Source organism: Boleophthalmus pectinirostris, unplaced genomic scaffold (assembly GCF_026225935.1).
Source record: "Boleophthalmus pectinirostris isolate CB_2022bp ecotype Guang Dong unplaced genomic scaffold, ASM2622593v1 HiC_scaffold_1, whole genome shotgun sequence".
Lineage (NCBI taxonomy): Eukaryota > Metazoa > Chordata > Actinopteri > Gobiiformes > Gobiidae > Boleophthalmus > Boleophthalmus pectinirostris.
Window position 1 is genome coordinate 12,254,701 of NW_026570970.1, and position 14,955 is coordinate 12,269,655.

The window sequence follows — 14,955 nt, forward strand, 5'->3', positions numbered from 1 at the left end:
TAATATGCATTGTCCATTTAATAAATAAATAAATACAAATACAAAAACATAGAAAGTGAGACAAAGACTCGGTTCAGACTACAGGGCTTAATCCTCAATTCAGATCTTTTTGTGAAATCTGTCTTTTTTGTGAGGTAATTTACATTTCAAATTAAAAATTTAACATTTATGTGATCTCCAGTGTGAACTTTAAATGTCCCAAAAGTGTCCCACACGCGCATTGGAGAACACGACAATGTCACACGCAGCGAGCATGCTCAGTGTTTACAGAAGTAGTCTAAACACCGGGCTTGTCTCTCAAAATATGGTCCAGTTCTTTGTAAAATGGACAGGTTACACGTCCACGACTGCTTCGTTTGTTTGAGTCTTTAGCCTCCTTACATTTGACTCACAGGCTCTTTATTTTTCGTTGACATTGGAGCCAGGACCGCCTGTAGCTGCGCTCGGCCATTTCTTTGGCAATCGCCCCAAATATTAATTAACTCGCTAACCTCGCTTTTCCTCCACTGACTAGACTCTGAGCCTGACGTGTAGGTGGGATGAATGCGACCTGGCCGTTCAGACTGAAGTCACATGTCAAAAGATCAGATATGTATCAGTTTTAGGAGCATGTATCCAAATGGCCTGGTTCACATCTGAAAAAATCGGGTCTGTGTCGTTCTGACTGTAAGATACAGGTCGCATAGGGGCGAATAAATCTGATTTGGGTCACTTCAGGCTGCAGTCTGAACATAGCTTAAACCTACACACTTGCTCCCAAACTGCATTTAATGAATAACAATGTTTCAAACGGTGGATCTTTGTCAGGTCATGGTTCTCTCTGTGGGCCACTCCCATATATACTGACCTTCTGCCCACTGATTGTTTGGCCAATATAAAAGAGAACCAAAGGAGATGTCCACACACACAATATATAGCACAATGTACCCTGGACGTCATATAACATAAGTTGGGGGTCTCCAACCAGTAGCTCTCCACCCCCTTCCAAGTAGCTCGCCAAGGTATTTCTGAATTATTTATTATTGAATTGACTGATTATTAAATGCTTATTATCATTGTAAATGCAAAAGTTTTTAATGCCTACATCTGTGCAGTAATACATGGATAATGGTTTATGCTTTATAGGCATCTAACTGTTCCCGTCTAAGGCTCACCATTTACTCAGTTTCTTCCGACCTCTAAAATGAGTAGCTCTCTGGCATTTTTGTTTTGTAAAAGTAGCTCATCAGACAGAAGAGGAATAAGCTATTACCCAATTCCATCAATCATACAGTATGTTATCATCAGGCAAGTAAATTACATCAGAAATATATTTGCCATTTTGTTTAATTCCGTATTCCTGATTCAGGCCATTTGGTTTGTCGTACACCAGTACATGCTGCTGTATGTGTTTTACAGGAACACATAAAACACAAAGTACAAGAGCACCTCAATCAGGATGTGTACACCAATACATGCTGTGGTATGTCCTATGCAGGAACACATACAACACAAAGTACAAGAATACACGCAGGATACAGGGCAGGACTTTGCTGAGATGAGGCTTTTCAATTATTCCTCCTCACGCAGGTTTCTCATTTAAAGGAGAAAAGCAATGTTTAATCCAGTGTTAATTTCATCAACCAAAATGAATCATAGTAATCATAATGACTGAAAATATGAATAAAATTATGTAAAAGAACTATTAAAAGTGTATTTTCAGTGGCTAAGAGACCAGATTTTTTAAAATAATAAAATCAATTCTAAACAAGTGGAGATCAAAGTTTAACTTTTTCAGTCTCAGGGCTCATAAACAAACTGGATGTCAAATATATTTTTCTTTTGAGTTAAGCAATCACTATTAAAATTAGACTTTTTTTGGACTAATTTGACTAAATCTTGACTAAAGCTAAAACTCCCTGTAATCAAAAAACGAAATTAAAACCTCTTGTCAAAATGAGGACTCAGTCTTTTGACTTTTTAATCATTATCATCATTTCTTCCCTTAGATTCAAACTAGAGTTGGTTTTTCATTTTGTATGCTGTAAAGCACAATAAAAACGAGAATTATTTGACTAAAAAATTGGACTAAAATTAAAATTATTGGAGTCAAAAGAGGAATACTAAAACTAAATTACAACCTCTTGTCAAAATTAAGACAGTTTTGGGCTTTTTAATTGTATTTCTGTTCTCTTAGTATCAAATTAGAGATAGAATTTTTAATTTTGTAAGCACTATAAAAAGTAGCTTATTATACTAGTTTCTTCAGCATGTTTAAAGGTTCTATATTACACAAAATTGTCTCTTGTGAGCTGTAAGCCATGTTATAATATTGTTTCCTTCTCAAAAATATACCTGAAGTTTATGTTTTGTTTCATTCACATATGCTTGAGTAATCTTTTATTATTAGTCTCCAAAGCTCAGAATGATCCAAGTGATTCAAATGAAGAAGTAAGGAGTTTAAAAACATAGTCGAGCAGTTTTTCGTTTGAGAGAAGAACTCGATCTAAATATGCAGGGTTTGTGTGTTAAACATGTGTGAATCAAACAAAACACAACTCCAGGTCTGTTTGTGATGAAGAAACAACATCAGAAAATAGCACAGTGTGGGCCATTTAAGGTCTTCCAGCAGAGAAACCAGAGATTCAGCAGTTCAGTTTTAGTTTCCGCACCTTGCCTGTGTATTTATGTGGAGTGTGACTGATTATCCATGTATATATAGTCTGAACCAGCCAAAATCTCCCATAAGAAACCAAACATTTTACCTGGTGCGTAACACATGAACAGAAATCACCTCTGTTCCTCGTGTTCTGTGATGTACCTGTAAGTGCACTGATAGTGAAGGGCGCTGGGACCCGACCAAACCCTCATAAGTCACGGCTGTCCTCATGCTAACCTTATAAACACAGCTCTATTTCTGGACTGACTCATGATGCAGTGATGCTGGCACACAAGGTCAGAGGTCGCAGTGATTCCATACTGCTGCCTGGGCACTTTTCACGCAGGGAAACACCTTGAACACAAACGGGAGTAACGTACGCGTGGATTTAAGGGGAAAACGAAGGATTTAAATGTTGATCATGTTAGTAAAAATTTTAATTACACAAACAATTGCTATGTTTACATTTTTTAATAAGAGAGCCAAACAGGTCCCCCATTTTTTATGACACCATGCTTTTTTATTATCTTAAAGGTGCACTATGTAACTTTTTGGTTTCGGGTCCGTCACCTGCTTGTTTTGACAGATGTGTCATTGCTTCTCCACTTTATATTTATTAAATTACAAGTGGTTTTATAGCTCAAAAATACTTAGAAAAACAGGTGTTCTGACTGTGAGCGGGGTTGCCTCTCCACAGATCTGACCTGTAACTTGGTCTAACAACATTCCAGACAAAGCAATAACATCTCCATGGAGAAAAAACAGAAAAGTTACACAGTGCACCTTTAAGAAACTAAAAATATTACCAAGGTTGACAGAGACAGAAAGATTTTGTTTTGTTTTGTTTTTTGAAAAATGTTGTGTAAAAAGTTAAATTTTAGATATGATTTTCCTTATTTAGTTCTTGTGTTAGTTGTTATTATTATTAGTTGTAGTAGTTGTTGTAGTTGTAGTTGCTGTAGTAGTAGTAGTTGTAGTAGTAGCTGTTGTTGTAGTAGTAGTTGTTGTAGTTGTAGTAGTTGTAGTAGTACTTGTAGTCGTAGTAGTAGTTCTTGTAGTAGTTGTAGTAGTAGTAGTAGTATTTGTAGTAGTATTTGTAGTAGTAGTAGTAGTAGTAGTAGTACTTGTAGTAATAGTAGTAGTAGTAGTACTTGTAGTAGTTGTAGTATTAGTATTAGTAGTAGTAGTACTTGTAGTAGTTGTAGTATTAGTATTAGTAGTAGTAGTAGTACTTGTAGTTGTAGTAGTACTAATAGTACTTGTTGTAGTAGTAGTGCTTGTTGTAGTAGTAGTAGTACTTGTAGTAGTTGTAGTATTAGTATTAGTAGTAGTAGTAGTACTTGTAGTAGTTGTAGTATTAGTAGTAGTAGTAGTACTTGTAGTTGTAGTAGTAGTAATAGTACTTGTTGTAGTAGTAGTACTTGTTGTAGTAGTAGTAGTACTTGTAGTAGTAGCAGTAGTAGTAGTAGTAGTAGTAGTAGTAGTAGTAGTAGTAGTAGTAGTAGTAGTAGTATGTCACAGTTTCACCAGTATTAAGTGATCAATTACATTTTTAATTTTAACTGAACTGAAATTTCTGTGTCAAATTTTGCAAAAAGTATCAGTGTTGCGATTTTTGCGATGTATTTGAAGTTTTGTTTTGCCCCAGGGTCCAAAGTGTGAGAAAAAAGTGGTGGCTTATAGTCCGGAATTTACGGTAATAAGTAATTAATTGGAGAAAAAAGTGAAATACTCCAGGTCAAATCATAATAATCCCCCCAAAAATAATCAAAAATCACTCTCCGACTCCCTGTCCAAATATATTCTCAAATTGGCTTTATATTGAACGTACTTTCCCCACATACAGCTAGTTATTTTTTTTCCTCTCACCAACTCTTGAAACACCTTTTCCCCAAAACTGACTTCCTGTTACATCGTCAGCGTGCCACCTAATTAAACTAGGCTATGTCAAACCAGGACACCGAGCGACCAATCAGAGCGCAGCAACCCATATGATCACCAAAACCTCCCCTGTATATTTACTCCTATGTTAAAAATACAGTATCTTTTTTAATGCACACTCTTTTAAATTAGCCCTTCATTTTTGTTAAGTTGTCACATCCCACTTGGTTTTGGAGGTGCAGTTTTCTTGCTGGCAGTTATGAAGGAGTAGGTGGATGGGACCAACCTGGCATCAGACTCTTATTGGACTCAAATGTGGGAAGCTACTGTCATTTTCGAAGTCTTATTAACTCAGAATTACTGCATAGAAGCTGTATTCGAAAATTAAGCCGATTATAAAGCTTGGATGGACCCACCGGAGTGTCTGTATTTCAGTTTTGTTGCACCTGGAGCAGTGCACAGGACAGCAGGTGGTATTTTTAGACGGGGTTGGTACAGAAAAAGAGAGGGTAGCTTCCATCGCGACAGAAATTCAGGACTGGCTCACACGGTGCTGTACGTTTTATCCGGTGCACTTTGCGTGACCTTGTTTTTTACAGAACGCGGGTGGATGGAGACGTGTTTGAGCGGCCATAATGAAATAAATAATGGTTGTGTTAAAGGTGCATTGTGTAAATTTTCTGGTGGAGGGTCCATCAAACGCTTTTCTCCGTGGAGATGTTATTGCTTTGTTTGGAATGATTCACAGTGTGGTATTAAACCTTTCTATCTTCATGGAGACCAAACCAGGCCAAGTTACAGGCCAGATCTGTGGAGAGGCGACCCTGCTCCTTTAACATACATGATTATAGTGTTAAAGGTGCACTGTGTAACTTTTTGGCTGGGGTCCGTCACCTGCTTGTTTCTGTGGATATGTCATTGCTCTGCCTGGAATGTTCCACAGTGTGACTTTAAACAGCTCTGCCTTACATTTATTCAATTGCAGGTGGATTTATAGCTCAAAAGTACATAGAAAACAGGCATTCTGACTGTGAGCGGGGTCATCTCTCCACTAGGGGTGTGTAAAAATATCGGACTATCGATATATTGTATTGTTTAATGTGATGATACAGTATTGATATCGTGGGCTACTGTATCGATATATCACCAAGAGTATTTTTACGTGTGTTTTACAAAATTATTTTGTTACAGTGCTACAGTTTTGTTGCTTGTGGAGTGAAAGGAAACTCATTTATGCAACACCTTTGCCATTTTCACACTGTTTTGAGGATTAAAATGTTTGTTTCATATGAATTTTGCACAAGAAGTGGTTTAACAAAGACTTTTAGTATCACAGCCATGATTTACCCTTTATTTTTTATTGAACTGTATCGATTCGAAAGTGCACTGTATCGAGATATGTATCGTATCATGGCCTGTGTATCAAGGTATGTATCGTATCGGCAACTTCTTAATGATACCCAGCCCTACTCTCCACAGATCTGACCTGCAACTTGGTCCCGTTTGGTCTCCATTAGGGATGGCGGTAATACAGTATTACGGTATCCCGCGGTATCAAAAAGTAGCAACGATATGAGTTTCATTACGTCATTAAAAAAATCTAGGCTACAGCGCATAAGGACCTAATTTAATATTATAATTTATTGATACCTAAATTTGTTTGCTCAGCACAAATGAAGGCGTGGTATTTGTGTATTTTCAGTTTAATGCTATCACGATTTAAAATTAATAGTGTCTATAATGTTTCTTTTAACTGCGTGGATGAGGTGACGTTCGATTAGTTTCGTTCCGTTGTCACGTGATACTCATAAAGGTAGACCAAGACAACATGGCAAGTCTGACCGCAAGCGAGTTGGTCCTAGTACTTCTGCAATTTGGCCGCACTTTGGCTTCAGGCGCAAAATTGTTTACATTTTACAGAAACAAAACTTTAAACCACATGGCTCATTTGCATAAATTATAAAGCGCTGATAAAAACAGCTCACTCCTGTGCTGGTGCGGTTCAGCTTCTGTCGGACTGAAGGACACGACTCAGTGGAATATATCTGTTCTTTCTGCTACAGAGGATGTGCTGCTGATGGTGAGTCTGTTCTGTGCGTGCATCGTGTTGGAGATGGTTCATGTGAGACTTTTCAGAGATTATAAATCTGCAGGTCGTAACATAGACCATATAGTGGTGTGACTTCGAAGCTTACCAAAGTAGTACTAAAACATTTTGGTAAGTCAGTAATACCGCATACCCCCGATAAAATCTTGAGAAGGTTTAATGGTATCAAAATTTGGATACCGCCCAACCCTAGTCTCCATGAAGATAGAAAGGTTTAATGCCATGTTGTGAAACATTACAGACAAAGAAATAAGTCAGTGACAGCCACTCCAACAGCATGTCGTCACTGCAAAGTATTAATATGAAACATTTTGGGGACTTGAATATTGCTTTTGAATAGTTTTAAATAGCAAAGAAACAGTCCTAATCTTTCATCTCTCTGAAACCCATGGATTGCTTCACCTGGAAGGTTCCACAGTATTTCATGAAACATGTTTCATGTTTCTCCATGGAGACAAGCAGGTGAAGTTACAAGTCCGATCTGTGAAGAGTCAAGCTCATTCACACTAGCAATGTATGTATTTTAATGTATTATTACAATTAAAATGTTTGTAATTGAATAAATGCAAGATTGTGGTACATTCCAGGCAAACAAATAACATGCTGGGATCAAACCCCTCAACCTGGAAAGTTACACAGTAAACCTAAACTGAAATGAGGCCAGGGCATTGTAAAAGTGAGATTCTGAGGTATGACTTTGCGATATTTACAGAGAGATACTGTCAGGACATGTTGATAATTATCAGGATTAATTATAGCTTGTTAAATTCAGGATCACACTATTTTAATGTGCCAGTCTAATATAGCACTCAAAATTGCTTTTCAAGTTTGTGCAAAATTACTTGTGTTGGGGCAGACTGACAGAAAAGTGGCTGCCAATATTTGCCAAGAGACTGAACCCATTTCATACATAGGAAAGGAGCTGGAATTGAACCTTCAACTTTAAAAATGGGGTTATCACACTTCTATGTTTTAACTGCTAACACGTCTTTAGATCACCATGTTACTTTTTATTGTTTTGAAAATGCTGTATTGGCAGAAAACAATGTAGTAATGTTTAATAAGTGTCACTTTTGGTTTTGACGCCTTGAGTTTCCCCTCCGTCTGTTCTCAGCCCTAATCACTCCCCCTTCAGAGCACTACCACATTACAATTGCACTAATGAAACTACTGCAAACTCGAGGTGTGCAAAAATACTGAAATACTGATATATCGTGTCGCATAAAGTGATGATACAGTATCGATATCGTGGGCTGCTGTATCGATATATCGCCAGGATTATTTTTTTGTGTGTATTTTACTCAATTATTTTGTTACAGAGCTACAGTTTTGTTGCTTGTTTAGAGGAAGAAAACTTGTTTATGCGACACATTTGACATTTTGACTGTTTTGTTGATTAAAATGTTTGTGTGTCATATGAACTTTGCATGAGAACTGGTTTAACAAAGACTTTTAGTAACACAGCCATTATTACAGCCTTTTTATTGAACCACATCGAATCGATTTGAAATATATCGTATCGAATCGAAAGTGCACTGCATCGAAATACGTTTCATATCGTGGACTATGTATTGAGGTATGTACTTCTTAATAATATCCAGCCCTACTGTTTACTGTTCCAGGTTTGCAAATTTGTAGTGTTGTTTTTTTGGGAGCTTGTTTTTTTGGGGCTGAGCGTTGGACATTATTGCTTTGCTCACTGTGAGGAGGGTTCGAATAGTGTACGGGAGAGATCACTAAATTACTCAAACATGCATGGATGACATGTGACAGAGTTTCCCAAACTTTTTTTTCTTGGGACCCATATTTTAAAAGTCATAAACCTTCACGACCTAAGTCAGTAAACATTATTTGTAAATCAGAAAATAAATGTGGATTTGATCATTATTGAACATTAATGAGGATATTTTATTGTTGACTGAGTGATCGTGTCTCTGAACAATTGGTATTCCTCACGTTTTAACAATGAAAACAGTAATTGAACCAGCAATAAAAGGATCCATAAGTCGCTTATTTGGCCATAGCCCATTTCAGTTCTTTTCTGAACCAGCAATATTGGAACAAAATAGTCAATAAATAATTACAAAAAGATTAGAAATGATACAAAACATGTCTTAACATTTCAGCATTTCTCATGAGATAGGTGGGCCTGTCTGTGTTTGTAGCAGGGTGCAGGAGGAGAAAACAACACACATATCAGACGTAATCAGAACTGTATATTGCAGACCTACATGCAGATCGTGACAAGGCGGCCGTAAAAACAATCTTTTGCGACCTCTTCAGGCATGTTTTTGATGAGGGAACTACGTTATAACATGGTAGAAGCTCTAAATTACTAACTTTTTAAACTGTGACGTCACTGGCAAATCTATTTCCCCCAGAAAACTGCAGAATAGCAATTACCAGACAGTATTTGCCAGCTCCCATTTGAAATAATAGGCCTCTATATATATATATATATATACAGTCCCCCATACATTTGTGCCATATGATTTGTTGCCAGTAATTCTCCAGCACATGATGAGACGAGCTAACTGGCCTGTGTTTCCTAATGGATTACACAGCTCTTAAATGTTATTCAGCAGAACCCATTTTGGCACAGCCCTAAATATAGAAGAGATCATAATTAGATTGACCACACGAGCGTGAGGCAGCCATTTCCACAATAGGACAAGAATTCACACCTCCCACACCAAGACAATTATCACTCCACCAAGGACCTGTGTTTGGGCTGCTTCTCTGCACACTGACTCTGCAGAGCCCGTGGAGGAACGGCGCCATCTGGTGGGCATTGGGGGTAGTGTCATTTTGTGTACTGACTGGGCTTGACTTTAACTTTACTATACTCGAGTTTTAGTTGGAAATTACTATAACTAATAATAATAATTTGGGTATGAACTAAATATTTGGTTAGTTGGAAAATGTATTATAATATAAAATCAGATCAGGAAAAAGATGTACTTATTGTCTATGGGCACACTGCTTTTTATGTGTCCTAGAGTTTATTTACCAGAAAACTATGAAGGATTTAATTTTTTTTTTTTATGTATCCAAGAGATATTATTATTATTATTATTATTATTATTATTATTATTATTATTATTATTATTATTATCATTATTATTTATTTATTTATTTTTATTCAAATTTAAAGCATCTTGTGGGACTTCTGGCTGTGGCATTTCCTTTTTTATGTGTTTTTTATTGATTGAATATTTATTTCAAATGTATTTTCCATGCCACCTGCTGGTGACAGTGGGGAGTGAAGAATTTTTAAAGGACAAATTTGCAGTGTGGCTACTGTCAACATGATCATAACAGTGGCTTTGTGGTGAAAAAAATAAATAAAAATAATTATTGCAATTATTGAAAATGTGTTTAACTGAGTTGAGAATAAGTTTTATTTTTTGTTTCAGAAGATTACATCAACAAAATTGCTTAAACTTGATCACTAAACTAGGCTATACCATATTTGATTTTGGTGCATAAACAAAATAATAAAAAAAAAAGTCAGTGTAGCTATAAATACTATACCTCGCATCTCACCTCCTAGCTCTTTCTAACTTTGTATTTCTTGTGTTTGGTTGTCCAGCTTGGAGACTCAGCTGATGACGGACATCCAGACCATCCTCCAGCTGCTCCAGAGACAGCCCACCCCAGGACCCCCCGCCTACAGCACGGTCACCGCCAGCCCCGAGTACCACAAACCAGCCACCAAGCTCCAGCCTGCCCCCCTGTCCACCAGCCACTTGTTCAGCCATACGGGGGCACAGGTACCAGCACATTTTATATCAGTGACAGTTTAACCATCAGTACTTCACCTTCACATTTGGTGTCATAGCAAATGTTTAAAAAAATATCTAAAGTATTTACCTTCTTACCTGACCAGCCAGAATCACATAGTTTGACAAGTTTGACACTCACTTCTGTAGAGTTAACAATAGTAGCACAAAACTCAAGTCTAAGAAGTTACATACCTTGTTCTGAATGATACAAGAATTTCTGAGAGACACGTACTACAAATTAGTGACTGTGGTACTTTTGCCTTTTTACTGTCAAAGAATGATTCAAATGGGATTTATAGCGTGGTTTTGTGGACTGGATGTCATTATTTCAGAGGACAAATTGTATGGATAATGCTGAGTGAGTAATAAAGTCATCTCATTGAGCTGGCGCAATGAATTGATTGGTTATTTATTTAGGCTATATGGTGTTCTCCGCAGATAGCCTACATGACGCTCTTTTAAAATGCAAATGACTTTTTCCCCACGCCATTATATGGTAGCTATAAGTTAGAAACACATTCAGTAAGTTCTGTGGTCGTCTGGAACATGTCAAACACGTCTGCATATATGTCAATGTGCGTAGGAGATAAGTTCGATATAAGTTATACACAGGTTCAAAGCACATTACTCATAAGTTATGGGTACACTAGACATGATCTCAACGTATTTGGACTTATGGGTAATTTATAATTATATGTGTCAATGATCGCATAACTTACCTACAGTGTTGGGAGTAACAAGTTATAAAAGTAACTAATTACTGTAATGCGTTGCTTTTTGCTGTAACGCAGTAATGTAAGGTATTACAGGGGAAAAAATTGTAATATTTCACTTGGTACAAATATCAGTTATGCGCGTTGTAATGCTTTTTTACCCTGGATTGAAGTGGTGGGTTTTTCTTCATACAAATTCGCTAAAATCACCGTGATATCGGCAGACCGGCGCAGAACTCCATGCTCCACGTGGCAAATCGGAGCCGACGCATGATCGCGCCTTGCAGAGACCTTGTTCCACGGGCTCGGGGTTCTCTCAGGGGCGGTTCTAGATTCCAAGTTCTAGTCCAAGATTAGTCCTGGTTTGGTCCTGGTTTAGTCCTGATTTAGACCTGGTTTAGACCTGGTTTAGTCCTTGTTTAGACCTGGTTTAGACCTGGGTCAGTTCTGGTTTAGTTCTGGTTTAGTCCTGATTCAGTTCGGATTCAGCTCTGGTATAATCCTGGCTTAGTCCTGGCTTAGTCCTGGTTTATCTTTGGTTTAGTCCTGGTTTAGTCCTGGTTTAATCCTGGTTCAGTTCAGTTTCTCTCATTACAGTTTTGAAGTAACTTGCCCAACAGTGCTTACATACAATTTATGGCCCACGTATGCAGGACGTATAAACGCTGACATACACTGAGAAATTTTAAACATGCTGAAAATGTTTTTGACAACTTTATATATATCGACGTATGCCAGCGTGCTTCAGCATGCTCATAACTTATACAAAACTTACCTATATAATTTTTCCTACGCCGGCATACGCTGGCTCAATCATTAAGGTGTGACAGTGGCCATAACATGTCCATTTCTGTGGACTAAACCTCTCTCTCTGTCTCGTCTCAGGGCCCGTCTCACAAAGTGGAACCATCAGAAGAACCCAAAGACTCGAGTTTGGCCACAGCGTCAGAGGACAGCCTTACCGCGCTGCTGGGACAGGACTTTACCGAACAACCGGAATCACAGCAGCTGCACCCTATGCCCCACACGCGCCCCGCCTTCATCCTCCCCTCCTCCTCCTCCTCATCAGCGCCCCACACCGACGCCCCCCCGCACCCCCACGGACCAGACTCGGACAGCCCTGGCCCATAGCGACTCAAACACGGGCGACGTTACTAAGCATAGACTCTGAATCGGCATGCTGGCACAGACATTTGTATGGTTCTTTTGCTTGGTAAATTAGAAGTAAGTTTTTTTTTTTAATACTCATGCATGTGAATATCATACTGTTTACTGCAGTGATGGAATAATAATAAGTACTGCAGTTTTCAGTATATTAGAGTCGGTTACATATTGTAACAGTAGAGACGTGACACTGGAGCTGTGTGGAGGACTCGTTAAGTGTTAATCTGTGTAAATCCATTCATAATCTTTTACATCAGATGCCCTAACGTAAAACACTGGACTCCAAAAAAACGCTCTTCTAACGGGTCCCCTCAGTACTATTATAAAACATTATCAAAGCCTCAAAGTTATTTAAAGATGCGGCATGAAACTTTTCTAATGGAGGGTCGGCCACCTGCTTGTCTCCATGGAGATGATATGACTTTGCCCAGAGTGTTCCACAATATGGCATTTAATTGACCTTCTTGCGTCGTTTTCAAATACAGGTGTTTTTACTGCCAAAAATAACCTTGAAAACATGCTTTCTCACTGTGAGTGGGTTCGCCTTTCCACGCACCTGACCTGTAATTTGGCCTGGCGGTGTCATCTGCTCTGCTTTATTTATTTATTTATTTATCTATTTATTTATTTATTTATTTATTCATCTGCTCTGCTTTAGTCCACAGAGAGGAGATAGGTTTAGTGTTACACTGTGGACCATTTCAGACAAAGCAATAGCATTTCCATGGAGACAAACAAGCAGTGAACCCTCCACCTGAAATGTTACTTGTTGCAACTTTAAATTACCACACATTGAATAAGCTAAGAGTATTTTCTAAACATTCTGTAGATTAGGAAAAAAATAGACATTTGACCTAAACGTGCTGAATTTAATGAGATATTTACAATTATCTCCACTGGAACTGAGAATTGTGCAATCCATAAATGTACCGTATTTTTTAGACTATAAGTCGCACTGGAGTATAAGTCGCATCAGCCAAAAAATGCGTAATGAAGAAGAAAAAAACATATATAAGTCGCACTTTTTGGGGGAAATTTATTGTAGAAAATCAGATATCAGAGCCCGAGATTTCATCTTGAAACGCAACAGGACTGAACAGAGAACGACAGACTGTTAACGTCACATATGAACAGTTCTTCAGATAACTAGAGCATAAACAACAAAACAGAACAAGTTTACCAAACTCTCCATCTCACTCCAAATCACTAAATCCATTGAAATTCTTCATCCTCAGTGTCACTTCTGAGTAACTCCACAACCTCCGGAGGTAAACAGAGCGCCGCTTCCTCTTCTGTGTAGCTGTTGTCAGACTCAGCATCAGTTCCAGTTAGAATTATTCTGACCTTTCTGAATCCCGACAGGATGGTTTCGATTGTCACTGAAGTCACTTAAATTTTACATTTTCACTGGTACAGAAGTAATGGTGCGATGGACTGACATGATACAGACAGGACAGAGGCTCTTTCTGCAGGAGACATGCACAGTAGAGTGAAGTGACAGTGATACAGAAGTAATAGAAGCAACAGATACTGACACACAGGACTAGAGCGCCTTCTCGCAAAAATTTTAATATATAAGTCGCACCGGAGCATAAGTCGCAGGAAACACCCAAACCAAGAAAAAAAGTGCGACTTATAGTCCGAAAAATACGGTAATTACTTGATAAAATAACTTTCCAATAGTTTTCTAGCTGCAGAGTTCAAGGGGCAGTAGCTCAGTCAACTGACACGTTTGCCCACTGACCAGGAGGTTGGTGGTTCAGTCCCTGTATAAATACTGTATGTCCGTATGATTGTGAGATGACTTTGGTCTTTCAGGCAGAATAGCAACTAAACTAAATACTAAATAATAATAATAACACATTTGGTGAAAAAACTAATGTATTTTCATGGAATACCAAATGTTATCACTGTTTAAAGTAGCTACTTATGGACGCAATTGGATAAAAAATAATTATCATTTGTCAAAATATTGTGAACTTTACAATCCTGGTCCATACATTTGAGAGATGACTATAAAAATATGAATTAACTCAAACCTTAAAGAGAGGGTATTATGCAGAATCGACTTTTTGGATAGACTTTCTACCATGTTATAATGTCGACTCATCAAAAACATGCCTGATGAGGTTTTATGTGTCTCAAAGCGGCAAAAAACGAAAACTGAAACTAAACATTTGATACATTGTTTTTGGGAAATAAGCATTTTCAAAACAATAAAAGGTAACATGGCAATCTAAATATGTGATGTATGAGGAGTTAGCAGTACATTAGACTTAGACTAAGGTTACGTTTATATGATGACGGTCTGAACAGAAGACGCAAAAATGGCATCGCGTCTTCACTTTTTATTCCGCGTTTAGACGAGAGTTTTCAGGAGGAAATCTGCGTGCATAGAGTGACGCAAAAGTGTGTGGAATTCGATTGGCTTTGTAAACGCGACGTAAGCAGATCTGACCGCAGTTTTGCGTCTTGGGCAGTGTAGACGGAAACACTCCGGTGGAGAGTATTCAACTTTTCCACTCTGGAGGGCGGTTTCAGATTTTTGCATTTTTAAGCCCCAAAATGCCGTCACCGTTTAAACCAGGGGTGTCAAACTCAAATTCACAGAGGACCAAAATTAAAAACTGGGACTAAGTCTTGGGCCAAACTAAATATTTATTGATA

General features: G+C 38.0%; 1 protein-coding gene across 1 annotated transcript in view; it reads left to right on the plus strand.

Moving 5' to 3' along the window:
- Window positions 1–12,255, plus strand: part of LOC110163939 (potassium voltage-gated channel subfamily H member 7) — a 167,697-nt gene extending 155,442 nt beyond the window's left edge. Inside the window, exons 16-17 of the mRNA XM_055151197.1 lie at window positions 10,219–10,399; window positions 12,010–12,255. Of these exons, the coding sequence (XP_055007172.1) occupies window positions 10,219–10,399; window positions 12,010–12,255 (427 nt within the window). The remainder of the gene's footprint in view (window positions 1–10,218; window positions 10,400–12,009) is intronic.
- Window positions 12,256–14,955: the final 2,700 nt, after the last annotated feature.